Genomic DNA, 20,232 nt, shown 5'->3' on the forward strand with positions numbered 1-20,232 from the left:
AAAGGAAATGAACAATTACATCAAGAGCCCAATTAGACCTGTTCTTCAGGGTTTACTCATAGCCTTCTCCTACTTGCTTGGGCCTGCTGCCAAAACACTCTCCCAAGTACCTGACAGGTGTTTATAGTGCAGTAGTAAAGGCAAAATTAAGTGTGGAGAACAAAAAAACAACAACAACAGGACCCATCTTTGCTATATGTACAGTCACACCTCATGTTACGTTCTTTCAGATTATGTCCCGTGGCGATCCAGAAGTACCGGAAAGCAGCGGCGTAGCGTGGGTTGTCAGCACCCGGGGCAAGGCAAGTAATTTGCACTCCCTAACCCGTGGATTTGCGCCCCCTAACCCGTGGATTTGCCCCCCTAACCCTAACCCCCAGATGTTGTGCCCGGTGCGGCTGGCCCCCCCTGCACCCCCCACGCTACGCCACTGCCGGAAAGGGTTACTTCCGGGTTTCGTCGCTTGTGCATGTGCAGAAGCGCTGCTGCAGGTTGCGCTCTTTTCATGTTGCGAATGGGCCTCCGGAATGGATCCCGTTCGCAGCCAGAGGTACCACTGTACATTTAAAGCAGTATCGTACCACTTTGAACAGCCACGGCATCCCGCAAAGCATCCTGGGAACGGTAGGAGTCGAGAGGAAACCACTATTGCCCTGGAAAGCTCAGTGGTACCTCAGGTTAAGTTCTTAATTTGTTCTGGAGGTCCGTACTTAACCTGAAACTGTTCTTAACCTGAAGCACCACTTTAGCTAATGGGGCCTCCAGCTGCTGCTGCGCCGCCGGAGCACGATTTCTGTTCTCATCCTGAAGCAAAGTTCTTAACCTGAAGCACTATTTCTGGGTTAGCGGAGTCTGTAACCTGGAGCGTATGTAACCCGAGGTGCCACTGTATTCCCAATGGAAAGAGGGATTGACTTGTTTATACCACTCTGGAAATTGTAGCTCTGAGAAGGGAACATGATCTGGGTAGGGGAACGGAGGCATCACCATTCAAGGATGCTCTGGAGCTCTGTCTGTTGGTGGAGGGACTGGGTAGCTTGATAATGAGTGTGTGCTGCCTCTAACGTGTCTGGCCCAGGTACAAAGCAAGAAGCTGGCTCATGCTTGGTGGGGCCCTTAATGGGGAACCTGTGGCCTTCCAGTTGTTAAGAACCTAGGAAGAGCCTGCTGGATCAGGGCAATGGCCCACCTAGTCCAGCATCAGGTTCTCACAGTGGCCACCCAGATGCCCTACCTGCATAGGACCTGAGCACAAGAGCACTGCCCTCCTGTGGCTCCCAGCAACTGGTATTCAGAAGTGAGGCAGAGCCTCACTGTCATGGCCAATAGCCATTGACAGCCTTATCCTTCGTGAGTTTGCCCAATCCTCTTTTAAAGCCATCCAAATTGGTGGACATCACTGCCCCCAGTGAAAGCAAGCTCCGTAGTTCAACTATGCTTGAAAGTAATTGCCGTTTGGACTCCAACTCCCATCAGCCCCAACCAGCACCGCCAAGAGCCAGGGGGTGATGGGATTTTTTGTAGTCCAGCACCGTCCTATGTCAATGGTGCTGGAGACTCCATCTCCAACCCCTTCTGCCAGCCATAATAAAAGATCTCTGTGGGTTGCAGGTGTGCCGAATCGCTACGCCTGACTTCGTAAAGCAACAACAAACTCCACCTGGGAGCACCTCCAGGAATATTCTTTCTGCGTAGCGAGTTCTTGGCACACACCATGGCTGGCTGGCGCACAATTCCGCGGCTTGCGCACACCCACCCGTGGGAACACCCCTGTCGGGAAGGGCTCCCCCCGCCCCACCGCGTGCAGCAGGCCAGGCTGTGCTTTTCGCCGCGCAAAATGGGATTCTGCCGCAGGAGCAAGCGCCGGCTGTTGGCCGCGGCTTCTCCCGATGCGTGGGCAGAACCAAACAAAACCCAACCAAACAAGCAAGCGCGCAGGGGCTCAATCGGGGGTGGGGTGGATGTGGGAATCTCTCCCCGACGGGTTGCATCCAGCAGCCGTTTCCCCGAGGTGGCGGAGCAGCAACAGGGCGCTGGATCACAGCCCAAGTTTGCGCGCCGCTCGCTCCCTCTTGCTGCAGGGATTTGGGAACGGGCTGGCTGCGCGCCAAGCAGCTCCGGGTGCCGCGCGCAGGCCACGCTCGGGAGTCTTCCTCGCCGCCTTTGTTTCTCCCGCGCCGCCTGCCGCAGTCTCCCAACTCCGGCTTTGGCACTTGGGCTTGTCCCGCCAAGGCGCCCCGCCCCGCCCCCGGCCTCGGAGCGCCGCCCTCGCCTGGCCGCGCGACCCCCGCCCCCTCCCGCTGGCTGCCCTCGCCACGCCCCCAGCCCTCTCTCTCCGGCGCCGGGACTTCCCTTCCCCGCTCGCGCTCCATTCAGTGCCCCTGGCGCTGCGCTGCGCTGCGCTTGCCGCCGCCGCTGCTGTCCTCGGCATGTCCCTGAGCGGCGCTCCGGCTGCCAGTGGGAGCTCGTAGGCGGCGGGCTGGGGAAGCCCTCGCCTTGCCGTGCGTCTCGCGTGCCTCGGGGATGGAGGGCGCCGGAGGCGGGCGCCGAGCGTGAGGAGAGCGTGGTGTGCAGCAGCAGCAGCAGCCGGCTGGGAAAGTCCGTCGAGTCAGTCGGGCAGGCGAGGAGGCAGCCACCCCGCCATGGAAGCGCAGCCGGCAGCGGCCCCCCCGGCCGCGGCGGCCCCCCCGGTCGCGGCGGGCCCCGGCCCCGGCCCCGGCGCGGCGCCCTCGGAGCCTGCCAAGGATACGGACCGGCAGTTGCGCCTTCGGCTCTGCGTCCTCAACGAGATCCTGGGCACGGAGCGGGACTACGTGTGCACCCTGCGCTTCTTGCAGTCGGTGAGTGGCAAGGGCGGGAGGGGGGCATCGGGGGCAGAGGAAAGGTCGCGCCGAGGGGCGCGAGGACGAGGGTCAGCTGAGCGACCGTGGACGCGCTCGGGCCGAGCCGGACGGTTAGGTCGGCTTAGGTCGTGGAAAGGGTCGTTTCCACCCTGCGTGAAGCTGGGCTGCCCAGCCGGCACGGCGCGGACACACTTAAGAGGAGTCTCCGGTGCAGTGGCGTAGCGTGGGGGGTGCAGGGGGGGCCGGCCGCACCGGGCGCAACATCTGGGGTTAGGGCAAATCCACGGGTTAGGGGGCGCAAATCCACGGGTTAGGGGGCGCAAATCCACGGGTTAGGGGGCGCAAATTACTTGCCTTGCCCCGGGTGCTGACAACCCACGCTACACCACTGCTCCGGTGAGGAGTGGAACTTCGCAGGGTTGCGTTGCTGCCTCGCGAGTTGGAGGATCGACTCCCTCTGGGTGGGCAGAAGGGATCGGTGGCTCCCCAAGGAGTTGGTTAGTGTTGAGAGTTGGCCCCATCCTGCACGCCGGCGGCTTGGAGGTGGGGATAGTGGGGGTAGTTCAGGCGCGCGCGGAGGGGGGAACCCAGCTCAGGATTGGTGCTTTTTTTGGGGGGGGGGAGGGTGCCGTGCCTTGGACAGCCCCACTGCCTGAAGGCAGTACCGTATGCATGCCCCACCGCTCTTGCGCACTGAGATGGGGTTGCATGTTCTGTTTTGAGAAGGAGCTGAGTGTTGGGAACTGTGGTGGATACCGGCATGCAACTAGAGGACGCAGCGGAGCTTTCCTGCGCTAGTGGAAAACGAGTGGATGTTTTTGCAAGCTGAGCTTGTCAAAGACAGGAGAGCGCTTCCGTCCCGCGGGTTTCCAGAACGTGCAGGAGACGCTCTTTGGAACTGAGGTGGTTGCTTGCTACCCGTGGGGTTCCCGGTGGGTGGCTAGTGGCAACAACCCATGCTGGGAAAACTGAGCCTTGTTGGCAGACGCTAGGTGTGGTTTTTAAATCCTCCCTTTCAATATCCAAAGGCTTTCAAGATGTTTACACAGATGATCGTTCCTGAGATAGTTCAGAAGGTGCCTGAGCTGGCAAAAGAGGGAGCCCTTTGCAAACAACAGTGACCTAGCACGAGTACGATTTTTAAAAAAAGAACAAAGTGATAAAATTACTTCCTGTCTTAAGCTTAAGCCTGAGGGTGGCTGCTGTTTTTTGAAGCTTCTATTGACATCATTCACTTGGAAGATGTTGTATAGGATGTTGTGTGCGCTTTATATTTTGCATTTTCTGTATTCCACCCCCCCCCCCGAAACAATAATTGGCTCTCTTAGAGACCCTTTTGCTTTTAATTTGAAAGTTAATTTTTCTTCTCCCTCTTGCAGCTTGGCTTCCAGCAACCTTCCTTGCTTGAGTGTGGTTTCTCCCTCAGAACGTATATCTATTGCTTCATAATAGTAAATATAGATATGTGATTGCCGTGGGAGGCTGTCCGTCCATGTGGGGGTAATTCGTTTCCCCATGCAAATTGAAAAGTTTCAGGAAATGACTTTCCCATCTGGGTAGTTCTCATTTATTTTGCTGCCATGGCACTTGGAACTCATTAGCATTACACCACACTTCTCCCTTTGCACAAAACACAACCCCTTTGTGGCTAACATTGGCCTCCCACTGTTCCAAAGCTCTGAGAAGGAACAGTCGATTGTGAGCATTGCCTGCAAACATCCGCAGTTGTGCTAGCTTTCTAGCTTCTTTGTTAGTAGCACAGCAAGCATGCACTGGGATAGCTTTTCTGTGAGTGCATCGTGCCCGTTCTGCACTGACATCATATGCTGTTCAGGCTTGAAGAGTCAGTACCCTGGTGTGTTTATGCACAATGGCTACATCTAGATAAGACAGTTGTATTGTTTCCTACGTAGGGCTGCCTTCAAACACAGTTGGGAAACTTTAAAGCAGTGTAAAATTTGGCTGCCACAATTCAACGTCAGAGAGGCTTGGCAGTTTGACCAGATTGCAGTGATTTGGATCAGTTGCATTTGTTACCCATTCATTTCATTTTAAGTGCTAGTGCTAATTTTTGGTCTAGGGATGGAGACCCTGTGACCTTCCAGATAGCGCTGGATTACAACTCCCATAATCCCTGATCTTTGGGCATCCTGGGTCTGATGGGAGTGGCATTTCAAGAATATCTGGATGCCCTGAGATTCCCCATCCTTGGGTGCCTTAGAACCCAGTGTATTTGAAGAACCACATATTTCCATATGAATTTGCCTGGGCTCTTAAGTGCCACTGAAGCTGATTGGTGCCAGGGATCAGGGCCTGTTCAGTAGTGGCACCACAATTCCCTCTGCTGGGAACTTCGTTTTGGCACTGTTTCTTGCAACCAGATGGTAAAGATTTGTTTATTCTGCCAAGGCTTTTGTCACTTCTATTGCTATATGTGTTTTGTATCCCATTGTTTTGTTTTGAATATTTTCATTGCAATTCTGTGGGGTAGAAATAAAATATTTTGGGTTATGCGCAACATACTTGAGGTACACCCACTGAAATCAATGGACGTAAGTAACATCAGGAAATGTGCATTTTTAGAGGGTTATTGTTTATTGGAAGCGTTTTTACTCTGCTTTTCAGCAATATTAATGATAATAAAATTTACTAGAAAGGCATGCAAAGTCACAGGACAGTCCCTGCCCTCAGGCTGACAGTCTAAAAAGCATGACACGAAAGCAAAAGGGAGTAGGAAAGAGGAGAAAAGTAAATTCAGCCACTGGTGCTTCTTTACAGAGTTCTTTAGTGATCACTGCAGACTGTTCTTGCTTCAGGTAACACGTATAACCATTGTTCACAAGTTCTGCTTTTCACTCCTTAAAACAGAGATGGGGATCTGTGGCCCTCTAGCTGTCGTTGGACTCCAACTCCCATCAGTCCCAGCCAGCATAGCCAGTGGTCAGCAACATCTGAAAGGCCATAGATCCTCCACCAGTGCCCTAAAATGTCACTACACACCTTTACTAGCTAGTACGTAGTCTGAAGACACCACTTCCTCACTTGTCCACCATGGATCCTGCCCTGTGACAAGATGTAGATACTACCACATCATGATACACGTGGTGCCACCCTCCTACAGTCCATTTACTTTCCCAACATCTTTCATGTGTCTCAGTGAAACTGACAGCCTGGTGGTAGGGAAAGGCATGCCAATTATAAGTGCATCAGAGTGTTACTTTAAAAATTAATACGGGTGCATATTAAACTATTAATGTGTATGTGTACCTGCTCATAGTACCGTCCTTTCTGATACACATGCATTGTACATGCAATACACATGCAATACAGGGCCGGCCCTTTCGTTAGTTAGAGTGAGGTAGCTGACTCAGTGTGAAGAATAATAATACGGTAATAATAATAATAATAATAATAATAATTATTTATTTATACCCGCCCATCTGGCTGGGTTTCCCTAGCCACTCTGGGTGGCTTCCAGAAGAATATTTTGATTCATCAAATATTAAAAGCTTCCCTAAACAGGGCTGCCTTCAGATGTCTTCTAAAAGTCTGATAGTTGTTTATTTCTTTGACATCTGGAAGACAGGACCATGTGTGTCAGCCACAGCCTGCTCTGCACTCTCTGAGTTAACCATCACCCTTGGATGTAATGGAGGATGCTAACCCATCCCCAACATTCAGGTAACATTCAACTGCCAGACCAGTCAGCTTTTGTACAGGGAATGGTGGGCATGATATGCCCTTTGCTTCAGGCTGCAAAATGTCTTGAGCAGGTTTGGTAGGGTGGTGGAGAAAATAGCCTTGCTAGATGGCCATGGTCATTGAAGAGAAATAAGGTCGTGACACACTATGAAGGAAATAGAAAACAAAATCGCAGGAAGGCTGAAAAGCAGTTGTAAGTCCACCTTCTTGGTAGGGGTGGGTTTGTTGGGATCCCAACTCCCATCACACCCAGCCAGCATGGAAAATGGTCAGGAATGTTGGGAGTTGTATTCCTACCAACATCTGGAGGGCCACAAGTTCCTACTTCTGCTTTATGGCCTCAGTCAATTTAGAAATGGGGCCAGTACATTTAAAACTGCATTAATGCCATTCACACATGCACACTAACAGGGAAAGAGTAATACAATTGATATTGGATGAAGTTGCCCCTTAGAGTAGGTAGCCCCTTCTGTTTTCCTCAGATTGTTTGTAAGACCACATCCGCTGGGGGGTGCTGTGTAGAAAAGGATTTTCTTCCTCTCTGTCCCCACTGTCTAGCGCCACGAACTCACTGACATAACAGTTGATTGGAAAAGTTATAGTTGCTTTAAGGACTGACACCAACTTCAGTCCTGGTTTCTCTCTATCTATGGTTGAACACAAAGAGTATGTAATCTTCCAAACCTCCCAATTACAGAGGCTGCTGGCTTTGTGTTCCTGAAGTTCTGTTTTTGTGGAATGTGCTGCTATAAAAAGCGCATGTCGCTCAAACATCAAGACTGCTGTCTCACCCCAGACAAACCAAACCCAAGTTTTTCTGTCCCAAGTATTGAGTGGTTTTTGTCATCCGCAGGCTAGGCTACTGGTTATTGGTTGTTTGCCAGGAATGAGCTGAGCACATTTAACTTTGACATGTCACAGTTTGATAGATACTTGTAGGATCATTCTTTTAACTGAGAGGATGCTTCTCGTGTTCATCTGTGTGTGTATGTGCATGCTAGGATGTCTTGGGAGAGAGTTGTTAAATAATCTGGATGTTTATTGGGTCAATAGTACAGTCATACCTCTTGTTACGTTTGCTTCAGGTTAAATCTTTTCAGGTTGTGTCCCGCGGCGACCCGGAAGTACCAGAAAGGCTTACTTCCAGGTTTTGCCGCATGTGCAGATGCTCAAAATGACATCATGCGCATGCGCAGAAGCAGTGAATTGCGACCCGCGCACGCGCAGACGTGGGTTGTGTTCTGCTCATGTTGCGAATGGGGCTCCGAAACGGATCCCGTTCACAATTAGAGGTACCACTGTACTGAACTAGATGGAGCAATAGTCTGATATGGTATAAGGAAAGTTCCTATGTACCTGCATAGGTATTCTTATGGATAATAGGATATACAGTGGTGCCTCGCAAGATGAAATTAATCCGTTCCGTGAGGCTCTTTGTATAGCGGTTTTTTCGTCTTGCGAAGTAAGCCCATTGACAGCTTAGCGGATTAGCGCTATTAGCGGTTTAGCGGCTTTTAGCGGATCAGCTGATAAGCGGCTTATCAGCGGATCAGCTGATAAGCGGCTTAGGGCTTAGGAAAAGGGGGGGGAAAGGGAAAAAACCCCGCAGGAACTCGCAAGACATTTTCGTCTTGCGAAGCAAGCCCATAGGGAAATTCGTTTTGCGAAACCCTTTCGTCTAGCGGGTTTTCCGTCTTGCGAGGCGTTTGTCTTGCGGGGCACCACTGTATAAAAATGCCGCACTTACTATATGAGCCGGCTGATTCACATGTAGAACGACCGTGTCAGAAATCAGTGTCTTGGTTGTTATACTGATGACTTGCTAACTCTACATGCAGAGGACCAGCTCCTGTGGCAAGTGGGTTTATGCATAATGATGTGCATGCAGAACAGTTTCACAGACAAGTACTGTTGTGCTGGTTTCTGCTCTGAACATCTCACCTTAGCATTCGTTCCTGTGAGGCTCCACCTGCAGCCCAAATGGTTCATCTTAAACCTAGGTTACAGCCATCACAGTGGAGTGTCTATTCACCGAGGATTGGAGTAACTGACCCATGGGGATCCCCTTCAGGTGCTATGATTCTTTGATCTCAACTACATTGCTTGACTGTAGCTTGGTGGTGTTACAACGGTTGACTTGTCCCAGTGTGCAAGAAGGAGAAACACACGCCATGGAAATGGAATAACTATGGACAAAGGCAGAGGTTTTTAAACTGTGGCTGCCAGCCTGGCACCCAGGAATTTCCATATAGTCGCAATTGAACCCATGTCCGTAGTAAACATGCCTTGCACCTGGGGGATTCCAAACTGCTCTTAGGCAACTTGGTTTAGGAGGGCTACCGTATTGCCTTAAGTGGGAAAAGTATGGTAGTTGTGAACAGCCCACAATCTCTTGTCAACTTTCGGGAATTGTAGAGTTGGAAGGGACCCTGAGGATCATCTAAGTCCAACTCCTTGCAATGCAGGAATATGCAGCTGGCCCATATGGGGATCGAACCTGCAAACTTGGCGTTGTCAGCAACACGCTCTAACCAACTTGGCTAACTCCCTGGAGTGTACTAGTGCAGGAACAGGACTGGGGTGTGTGTGTCCCCCCCCCCAACGCTCCCGTCAACATCTTTGAGTGTTGTATTTACATAGGACATGTCTTTTGGTAAGCATCTGATAGAAGAAATGTGACGTAACACATAGAGTGGACCATTGGAAAAGGACCGTTTGTATTTCAAAGCAGCTTCCGGATACCTGCATACAACTGTGCAAGAGCATCAGTGAGGTCCAAATAGCTATATAGAGTGCCAGACTTTGACTAGAGCTCCCTGGATTCAGACTCCACTGAGCCAGAAGTCTGTTGGGTGCCCTTAGGCCAGTTGCTGTCTCTCAGCACAACCCCTACATTACAGAGTTGTTGTGTTGATAGAATGTGATAACCACACGTGTGACATTTTTGGAAGAAGGCTAGGAGACAAAGGTAATAAATAACTCTACTGAAGCCTTCACTAAGGTGGCCTTCAAATGCTGTTGGGCCACATCTCCCACCGTCCCACCGGCTGGAGCCGTGGTTTAGTGGTTTAGTGGCTGGAAGACAGCTGGTTGGGGAATAAATGCTCCATCCTACATAACAACTCAGTCGGACGTAAACCTTGTGCATGGCCGAATTCTTCTTTTCACTCCTATTGTACTCAGTTTAAATCTCTTAATGTCAGTGCTATTTTCCTGGGGGGTACGCAGGGGTACGCATACCCCTAAACATTTTGTGAATCTTTGTACTTTTGTCCATTTGCTGTGTTTATTTTTCCCAATTTGAACTAAAAAATGGTGATTTTCTTGAGTCAACATGAGAGTACCTATAAACATTTTTTTTAAAAAAAGCACCGCTTAACTAACGTAAAGCTTATAGATGAACACAGTGCAAGGAAGCTTTGCTTTACTTGTGCAAGCCTGCCATCCTCGTGTGAACTGAAGGCTTTCCGTGTAAGTGCTGGTGATGTGTGTCTGGATTTTGTGGTTTGGGCTGGTGCCCCCTTGTTAAATATTTACCATTCAAGCTCCAGACTTCACTTAGTGCTCTCCATAAATAATGCTAAAAGGAGCAAACAGCCAAATTCAATGCGTAGTGAGGCAAGAGCTTTGCAGGGGCTTCCGGGCTTCCGTGGTAATGTAAAAGAATCCTCTTCTGTGTTTGATGCTGTAGGCTTGCTTATAAATCAGACTGTGTTACTGAGAGCATTTTTCTTTTCTTTTCTTTCTTTTTTTAAGGAGGGAACTTTCCTTGGAAGACTAGCATGTGGTTATGGAGCAGTTAAGGGAAAGGTTTTCTTTTGTGTGTGCCTAGAGACCTTTCCCCCTGTGCTTGGTGAGGGTTCTCCCCCTCACACACAGAGGCCCTGTTTTTTATTTGCTTTGTATAAAGGATTCCACAGCCTTTATTTTACTTCTGTGGGTCAAGGGGGGGGGGTGAGAGAGAGGAGGGGCTGGAGGAGAGAGAGCATTTTGGAAATTACAGAACAGGACATTTTTTTTTATTTCCCCCCAAAAGCCACAGTACTAGTCACAATGCTTTTCTGATCATTAAGCAGTGAAATGCTATTAAAGTCTCTTTTGTTTTATTTACAATAAAATATTTGATAGGCTTATTTGCAGAACGATCAACAGTTTACAGTGCTGAGAAGCAGGTCCGTGCTGGATTGTTTTGGATTGTAAAATTTTGAGTTTTGAAAGGCTGTATCGTGGTTTTTATCTTTGACATGCTTCACTGAATGCCTGTTGCTGAATTCTCAGCAGCTGGATGGATGGCATCCAAACAGAAGGATGCATGAGTGAGATTCAGTTCTGGGTGCTTTTGGGAAGGCAGGGGGTTACTGCTGCTCCCCACCCCAAACCCTCTCCAGTCTTCTCAGGCTGCACTGTCTGTTGTTTCAGGGGGGGGGGGCGGTCTCCTGACTCTTAGGAGGAGCTTTTCAGCAGGTGCAAGTGGAAGGAAGGGTGAGGAAAGCTCTCCATAGGGATGGAAGGACTCTGTGAATCCTAGCCTGTATGTCAGAAAGGGAAATTTTGTTCTAACAAAAGTATTGCATATTACTCAGTGCAAGCAGAACCTGCAACAAAAATGCTGCAGTGTGGAGGTGCTCCTGTTCTTGGCGCCAGCCAGTCATGCTCTCTTCCTGGATACTCCATTTCTCTCTCTCTCTCTCTCTCTCTCTCTCTCTCTCTCTCTCAATGTTTTTCAATTCCATATGCCCTGAGCATGCTCAGTCCTCATGGATCTGTTTTTTTGTACCCCCTTGCCCTCTTTTATTTTTAAATCTGCTAATATTGGGGTTTCCCAGCCCTGCTGTTCACCTCTCTCTTGTCCATGGATGGTTCAGTTTAGGCTATGTAAGGATACATAGTGCATACAAATAAGTGCACAATTAGTATATAGAACTTGAAAGAAATTATACTTTCAAGCTTATTTTACTGAATAGATATATTTTTTTTAAAAAAAAAACCCACACTATTTTTTTAAACACTCCCCCCCCCCAGCGTTGTTAAAATGCTGTGCATGGCTAGGATTGCAGCTCAACAGCCCCATTTTAGCCCTGTTTACTTGGGAGGGGGTCTTTTGATTACAGTGGGATCTCCTTCCAAGTAGGCATGTTTAGGATCGCAACCTAAGTGTGTTTTATGTATCCTGGGGCTCAGCATGGATTGCATTTGAGGTGTGGCCAGATAGAAAGTACAGTGGGCTAGAAAGACAATTTGTTTGTAATAGCACATTTGGAAAAACAGAAAAGGATTTTTCTGCCACCAGTCAAGCCAGCTAAGCATTTTTGCCCTGAATGGTACATGCAGACCTCTTTGTCAGCCCCATTTCTACAAGAAGAGAGGAGATATTACATTCATGAGGATTTCAGCTAAGGCCCCTTTCCTCTATAATATAAAACATGTGTGGGAAGAACTTTATTATTAAGCCTGAGCATAGCCCTATAGGTGATGCTTCTGGTTGAAAACGTTCCATTAACACACCAAAATCCTTTATATAGTCGGTTTAAAATACTGAAGGAGAAGCAGCAGCCCCAGATGTTGACGCAGATAAAGAAATCTGCGAAACAAGGAAGAGATAAAAAAGAAAACAAGACAAACGTCTTAATGTCAACATTAGCGGGGAAATAAGAGGCTTTTCAGTTAGATGTGGGATAGTAATTATTGCAGTGGATCTGGTGATATCCTAAATCACAAAGCCTAGAGAATGTTATGATCCTCTTACCTTTTTTTTTTTCTTTTTTTTTTTTTGGACTATCAACCAGGATTGAGTTTACCACATTGTTTAAAATTCTGGACATCTCTTTCATTTTACTGTGATCTTTGCAACCCTGACTTAGGATGTGCTTACCTAGGAGGGAGTCCCATTGAACTACTTTTGAGTTAGACATGTATAGGGTTGTGTTGTCAGGGGCCTTGTCTGCACGTAATGCTGCCAAACTGTGACTTGCCATGAAAGAGCAAGTGTGCTGGTGCACAGGGAGAAAACTGCAGTTAGTTTGCTGACTCCATCACCTGTTGCACCACTGGGAGCAAAGCTATGATTTGGCTTAGCATAATGTCCAAACTCAGGCTTGTCGCTTGTTCCTCACCTCCCTGGCAACTCGCTGTACGTTGACTAGAGAATCTATATTGTGAGGCGACTAATACATATAAATAACAACAACAACAACAAATAAATAAATAATAGTATCGTTTTCTTAAAAGCTGAGTTGAACAATGTTTTAGTTGTAGCTGCATCCTTGTCTAATTATTATGGTGGGGAGTCTTTTGTGGTGGAATCTGAAGTTCTTTCACTACCTATTGTGTAGCACACATACTGCCATCAGATAAAATATACCCACATCCTTTTGGCATCTATCTATCTATCTATCTATCTATCTATCTATCTATCTCCAGGCGCCCTGCTAAATATTTAGCTTCTTGGTATCTGTGACAACATCTGCATGTTTGAATCTCTTTCAGAAACTTCACCCTGGTCTGTGATTGGTTCCTGTGGTTGCTAAAAGAAATCTTTGGCCTGGCTGCTTTTGGGCGATGGTTTCCTGGGCCTTGCTCTGCCCTGTGCCTCTTTTTAGGTTCCGGAGGTGCTGATAATAAAGCCTCAGCTTGCCGGGGAAGGTTGAACCATCTGTTTTGTGTAAAAACAAGTTGTTTCTTTTCCTGCAAGGCGGAGGAAGGGAGGGAGGTGGTGAAAGAAAGAGAAGGGCAGTCCTAAACGAGCCTTCCTGTTTTCGTCGCTGTTGTCGGTCAGATGCATTTGCTTGGCAATTGCCACAAGGTGTCTGTCTGAAAGGCAGCTGGGCTGGTGTATTCTCATTCTGAAAGCCGGTGCTTGTTTTCTTAGTTCAAGATGTTTCCTTCTGCAACAGCATCCTCCTCCCTTGCAGCGCTCCCTTGTGTCTAGTGGCACAGGGAAAGAGACACAGCCAAAGGGAGGGAATGTCTCTAGGAAGCAGTTTAGCCGTGGGAGGCCACTCATACATTTCCCTTGCGGAAAGCAACCTGGATGTAGGAAATGAAGGGAAAAAGCAGGCAATTTACTCCTTTGAAACATCTGATTGCTATTCTTCAATCAGCCCCAAAGCTAATTCATTCCTGCACATGCAGATGATGGCCGTGGCTGCATAACTCTGTGCTTGCTGAGCATTTGGATCCTATTTGGTTCTTTGAGGAGAAATCCACAAAAGACTAGGGGTGCCAGGGTCCCCGTGAACATGATGGGGTTAACATCCAAGTAAACGTGAGTTTCAAGTAAGCGCTGATAATTAAACAACGGAATTCGATTCCACCAGAAACAGTGATGTGATGGTCGCCAGTTTGGGTGGCTTTAAAAGAGGATTAGAGAAATTCCTGGAGGATAAGGCTACTAGCTACAATTGCTGCTAGCCACAGTGGCTGTACCTCCATTATCAGAGGCAGCATGACTCTGAATACCAGTTGCTGTCAAATCATAGCTTGGGGAGGTGTTGTTGTGCCTGGGTCCTATGGCCACAAGTGAGAACAGGATGCTGGATTAAATGGGCTTTTGGCCTGATCCAACTGGACTCTTATGCTATTTGGAGTGAGCTGCAGGCGAAGGTTAGGGAATCGTGCAAAAACAACCAGATGTCCAGATATTTTATTTTTAAAGGAGGGTGTGAATGAGGAAGTCAAAGACAAAGCAAGTGTGAGAACTTTATAAAATCTAGCATTTCCTTCTACCCAAGGCCTACCAGCTGCAGACCACCTCTAGTTCCCAGACTGGAAATGATTCCTTCTCCTTGATATTTTTATGCCTTTTATTTTTTGGATTCTCCCTGCTAGGGAAATCATCCTTTGCAGTTCTAAGCACGATGGCTTTAGTTTTCCTTTATGCAGCAAATAGTGTCTGTGGATGTTAATAGCCCTGACCTCTCAAGCCCCATAGAGCTTGCAGAGCTCTGTGTTTTGGGGACTGATAAGGCCTCCTTAGCTTTATAATAACCACCACAGGCCTAGTTTATGATGTTTTCAATGCTCTTCCATTCACCACATTGGCCCAAAAGGGCACAGGAGTGCTTTGATCATGGAAGGATGTGCAACTTCGGACTCCTGGGTGGTGTTGCCAAGGGCCTAGGCTAGATTTCCCCCTCCCCACCTGCCAAATGGGGCAGATAATAATCCCTACCTCATGCCGTGTTACGAGCTTTTGTTAATTAAGTTTTTGTGAAAAAAAGTGCGGCAGGTTTCTCAGATTAAAGGGGAACTGAGTAATGACTGCTCTGTAATAAAGTCGGCTCTAACGGCCTCTCGTCTCGATGGCTATAAAAGCAAAGGCCCGCTTTCGAAAGGGAGATAATGATCAGTGTTGCTGTGTGATGCGTCCTGTGGTTTTTACGGTCGCCTGCTCAGAGCTGATATTGGGCTGTTCAGCTCGTGCCTCAGGAGACCTCTTGTGTGTACCCTCCCCAAACCACATAGAGTGCCCCCCTCCCCAGTTAAGATTGGAATGAGGGACGCTGAGCTTCAGCTTAATTGTTTTTGTGTTTAACAATGGCAACGACGACGGGAGCCATGTAAAGAAATTCTACAATTTTCTTTTGGCGGGACTGGTCCAGTTCAGACATTTTATTTTGGCAAAAATGCGCACTCCCCCATCTCCCTCACCCCAATACTACAAATCAGTTTGGTCAGTTGTTTTACAAGGATTATGTTACTGTTTTAAATTTGAGTTCTTGTAAGGTCCCTTCAGGTCTACATGGAGCCACAAAAAATAGATAAATATGACTAAAGCACTGAGTTTGAAATGCCTTTCCTTGTCCTAGTTTTCTTGAGAAGAATGGGGGGGGGGATATAATTTTGTCTGGAGTGTGCATTTAAGCATTCATTCTAGTATCTCAGTCTTCATGGGAAGAAAGAACCATGCTACAGTAGAACCAAGGAGGAAACTGATGTTGAGGCCTAGCATCATGACCAAAGAGAGATGAGATGTGATGCCAATATTAAAGTGGACAACTGTGATTGGAGATAGTGGGTTGGATCCAGTGTTAGTTCTGCTCAGAGTAGAATCATTGAAATTAATGGACACGACTAACTTATGTTCGTTAATTTCAGTCCTCAAGTCTTCTTTCAGTTGGACGCAGCTTAGCTAGATACAACCAAATACATTGTGTTGTGTTTTTCATTATTTATGGTCCCAAGCGAAATTTGGTACGGGACAGGGGCAACCTGAGGTTCATCCTTCAATCTTTCGTTTCAGGTTTTTTTGTGAACTTCCCTTGAGAGGGCTTGACTTAGAAGTATTCTGTATTTTGTATTCTGTATTTTGAATCCTCCTACCTCACATTGCAAGGCTTGAGCTGGTTGCTTGAATTAGACATTCAGGGTCATGTTTAATGGAGTTAAACCACTTTACAAACTTAGAAATGGAATCTCAAAGGCACCAGTAGTTGATACCTTTGCTTGGCCAATAAATAAACCAACAAGAGCACAATTCATGGTGAAGTTGGACGTTGATCATGAGCACTTGCACCGGTATAGTGTTGTCTCACTTGTCAATTTTCCTTGGTCAAGTTGCTAGACTGCAGCATCTGTTTGCTTCTTGCTTGTTTTGCAGCATGGCTGTTATCTTGGCCTTTTCACTGGCTCAGGTTCAGATTGAAACAGAGCTCCCCAAAGACTTAATGGTAGAAAAGCCTTTGTGTGTCGAGACCCCGCATCCACCCCCTCGTTGGAAAATAACTCACACAACGACACAGATATTAGGTTTATGTTATTGGGCAATTTGGCCACAACTTTATTGAATTACAGACTGTGAGCGGTATTGGCTTTGATTGGACCCAACTATATCTGACTCCCGCCCGCTGCGCGGGAAGTCCGGTAAGGGTAAACCACTGGTAGGGGGAGCCCTGTCGATGCGAACCAACTCGAGCTCCCCCTGGTGTTCCCGTCGGGGTCATATCAAGGCCCTAGCCCCTGACCGGGCTTTGGACAAGATCAACACCCCCGGATTACTTTAACAGAATACCCTTCAGCATGGAGGGGCAGGTGATGGCCACACCTCCCCTCCCCCACACAAGGTCAAACAATGCCTAACCGCAACCCTAACAAAGTTGCGACAATTGCTACGAGGTAGGTGAAAACCAAGTGGCCAGTGCTAATTTGCGAAGTGGAAAAAATTCCTACCAGGCCCCTCGGACAACCAAGGCGACCAACCGAAGTCCATAGTAAGGCCAGTGCCTAACCTGCAAATAGGGAGGGTGATTGAGGAAGCGAGCCAAGAGGAAGTCCTCTGGCTCACTCCTCAGTTTAAACTGCCCCGGCCACGCCCCCCCGCCAGCGGATTGGCTGGCTGAGCTCTGACGTGGCCGGGATCCCGCGGGCAACGGGGGACAAAATCCCCCGCCCCTGGTGGGGAGTTGGTGGCCACGCGGTCCACTGCAACTCCTCCCCACTGGGAAGTGGAACGGATTTCTCAGTCTGGTACCCTCCCAATGTTTTGGACAACTCCCATCAGCCTAGGTCCAAAACACCTGGGAATTGCCAGGTTGGGGAAGGCCATTCCAAAATTTGCCTGGGATATCAGGTTTCAGACCTGGTACAGGTGACAGGGGACACAGGTGGCGTTGTGGTCTAAACCACTGTGCTCTGGTTTCCATCACTGTGTTCCATTGCACGAGTAGCTGTTTAGTCATGCTGGCCACATGACCTGGAAAGCTGTCTGTGGACAAACAATGACTTCCTCGGCCTGAAAAGCAAGATGAGCACTGCACCCCATAGTTGCCTTTAACTGAACTTAACCGTCCAGGGTCCTTTACGTTTTTTACCTTTACAGGTGACATACAGTGGTACCTCTGGTTACGTACTTAATTCGTTTCAGAGGTTCGTTCTTAACCTGAAACTGTTCTTAACCTGAAGCACTACTTTAGCTAATGGAGCCTCCCGCTGCTGCTGCACCGTCCCTGCACGATTTCTGTTCTCATCCTGAAGCAAAGTTCTTAACCCGAGGTACTATTTCTGGGTTAGAGGAGTCTGTAACCTGAAGCGTATGTAACCTGAAGCGTATGTAACCCGAGGTACCACTGTATAAGAATGAAGACTATTTGTAAGCCCTCCACCCCAGTTCCTCCTCTGTATCTGATCAGGAGCTCCTCCAATGCCCATTAGGAAGTCTTGAGCTGTTGAGGCAACTCATTTTCAATAGCAGTCTGCCTTTTGCCATTTGTTCCTGCTGCTGCAGCAGCCCGGCCACCTCTAAGTACTTCAGGAGTGCCAGTTGTCTGACCATGTGTCATCAGCAGCTTTGACTCTGGCAAGGGATTGGTGGAGCAGGGTGTGAGTTTGTGTGTGGTTCTTTTGCAGGCTCTCTGGTGCCTTTGCAGCTGATCTCCTTTGCAGAAGCCTTGCAGCAGCTGGAGGGAGTGCAAAGGAAGTGCAAAGACCCACATTAAAGAACCTTTACAAAGTTAAGAGAACAAAAACAGGCAGAAACACTGAACCAAGGGTGCTGCTGGCTCCTTTCCTAGGGAAATGATTTGAAAGACTCCTCTGTAGTTTTTGCACAGTTCCTGCACAGTGGCTTGACAGTTCCTGACAGTTCACTGAAATGCAGTACTCACACACAGTCCTGAATTTAAGTAGCATTTTTAATCTGTCGCAAGCAACGATAAAACCCTCCCTACTGTTGTCACTGAGTGCACTTTGCAGAGTGCATAACTCGGTGTGTTAAATTGGTTAGCATTACTGAGTGTGGTAAAATGTGGAGGGTAAACCAGATTTTAATCTTCAGGCCAAAAGAACAGTGTGGAACTGTGGCCTTTCTTTTTTGCAATAAAGTATTGGCTAATGTGCTCCATTTCAACAGTATTACAGCTTGGCAGACCAATAACATTCAGTTTTAAGTGCATGGATTTCTGTGGGATTCCAAAACAGAGAGATCCAAAAGGTAGAATTTGGTACTGAGTGTGTTCATCGGAACAGAGAGAATGCCAGGGTTTTGGCTAAAAAAAGTAAGAAACTGTGCTGCATGTATGGTCTGTGTGTTCTTTGAGCCCTTCCCTCCATCAGCAGGTGTCACCATTCTCTTTTTCCACACTTTTCCCCTGCCTTGTTTTGATTTGCGTTCTGGAATCAAATTACTGCAAACATAAAAGAAACTTCCAGCCAGTCTCAACATTGGCAGGAAAATACACTAATACACAAACTTTCTAACACTAAAATAAGGGCCCACATATAGAAAAACTAAGTAATTTGGGTGGTAGCCAACGTTAGCCCTACTAATAGAGTAGACCCATGGAAATTAATGATGCAACTTTTTGTATCCAGAGAGCTATCCTAAGACTTCCTCCGTGTTATCTAGTACCCATCTGATTTTAAATAGAATAACAAAATCTTTATACCCTTACAGTGCACATTCTAAAAGTACTTACAGATAGGACTTGTGTAACTCTAAAATCATTTACCTGTTCTATACAGTCTCTTTCTCTAACGCCCCCCCCTTTATGCACAAATACAGAGTTTATGCTTCCATTTCATGAATGTCCTAAAACTTGGGTAGTTGTTCTTACCCACACATTCACAGCAGGTATGTTAAACGATAGGTGCCATCTATTATTTTAGAATGTTAAAGGCAAATAAAAGGTTTGGGAAGCCATATGACACCTGTGTGCTTTGGGGAAGGGACCACAACTCACTGGTAGGACACCTGTTTTGCATGCACAAGGTTCCCAGGTTCAGTCCCTGGGATCTTCTGTTAAAGGAGTCAGGGATCAGGTGACCTTTGACTGGCAACCCATTGCCAGTAATATGAGACAAAGCTGGCCTACAGGAACAGATAATCTGACCTGGTCTAAGGCATATTCTGGGTCCTTTATTAAGTAGGGTCTTCAGGTTCAGCTATCCATATGCTTTGTTTAGTCCCCTTCTTAAGATGCTTTCAAAATATATCACCAAATATACAGCTCCCCTCCTTGTCGATTTCCTTTTATTCCCTGAGCATGTTTGCAAAGTGTCATTATTTCTTGCTATGAAACCATTCACTGTCATGATGCTAAAACTCTGTCTGAGGCCGTTTTCCGCCCTCCTATTGGAGGCTTGTCAGGTTCCTCCACTGCTGCCTTTTTAGCAGTGCAAAATCCAGAGCCTTTTGTTTGGGGCTTTGGATGACAGGAAAAAATGTGCAGTTCATTAGTGCTGGTCATTTACTTCCAACCACTTTTGTATTGGGGTTGGACACTTAATCCATGTTTGCACAGCAGTCTTTTCTGTTCTGTGCCCTGAATTGGCTGAGGATCTCTTGACGGATGTAGCCTTCTGGTTGGTACTATTTCAGGGCACACGAGAGGCTTAAAATGCTGAAATGCCACCTCAAGCTTTACACTGTTTCCTCCCCTATGGCGGTCACGGTTCCTTCCCCCTTCTCTCCCCTTTGCAACTTCTTCCTGTGATTCACATCTCCTCCCCATCACTTGCAGAGATGTGCATGCATCTCCAAAACCTGGCTTTTGCTAGTTGAATGTAAACAAGGTGAAAGTCTGGCTTGGGCAAGCTGTGGCTGTTGCATGTCTCGTTGCTAAGAGACTTGATCACAAGGGTGGGGAACCCTTTTCCACCTAAGGGACATATTCTTTCTGGGGCAACCGTGGGTGCTATGTTCCAGGGATGGGCAGGACTAGAGGCAAGAGTGGGCATCTCTTTCCGTAGGCTG

The 20,232-nt window shown here is 47.7% G+C and overlaps 1 protein-coding gene across 1 annotated transcript in view; it reads left to right on the forward strand.

Annotated features, from left to right (window-relative positions):
• The first annotated feature begins 2,399 nt into the window (after nt 1-2,399).
• PREX1 (phosphatidylinositol-3,4,5-trisphosphate dependent Rac exchange factor 1) overlaps nt 2,400-20,232 on the forward strand; it is a 224,717-nt gene continuing 206,884 nt past the window's right edge. The window contains exon 1 of the mRNA XM_081867463.1: nt 2,400-2,840. Within this exon, the coding sequence (XP_081723589.1) occupies nt 2,643-2,840 (198 nt within the window). The 5' untranslated portion in view covers nt 2,400-2,642. The remainder of the gene's footprint in view (nt 2,841-20,232) is intronic.

The sequence above is a fragment of the Podarcis erhardii genome, assembly GCF_964252035.2.
Source record: "Podarcis erhardii genome assembly, chromosome: 6".
NCBI lineage: Eukaryota > Metazoa > Chordata > Lepidosauria > Squamata > Lacertidae > Podarcis > Podarcis erhardii.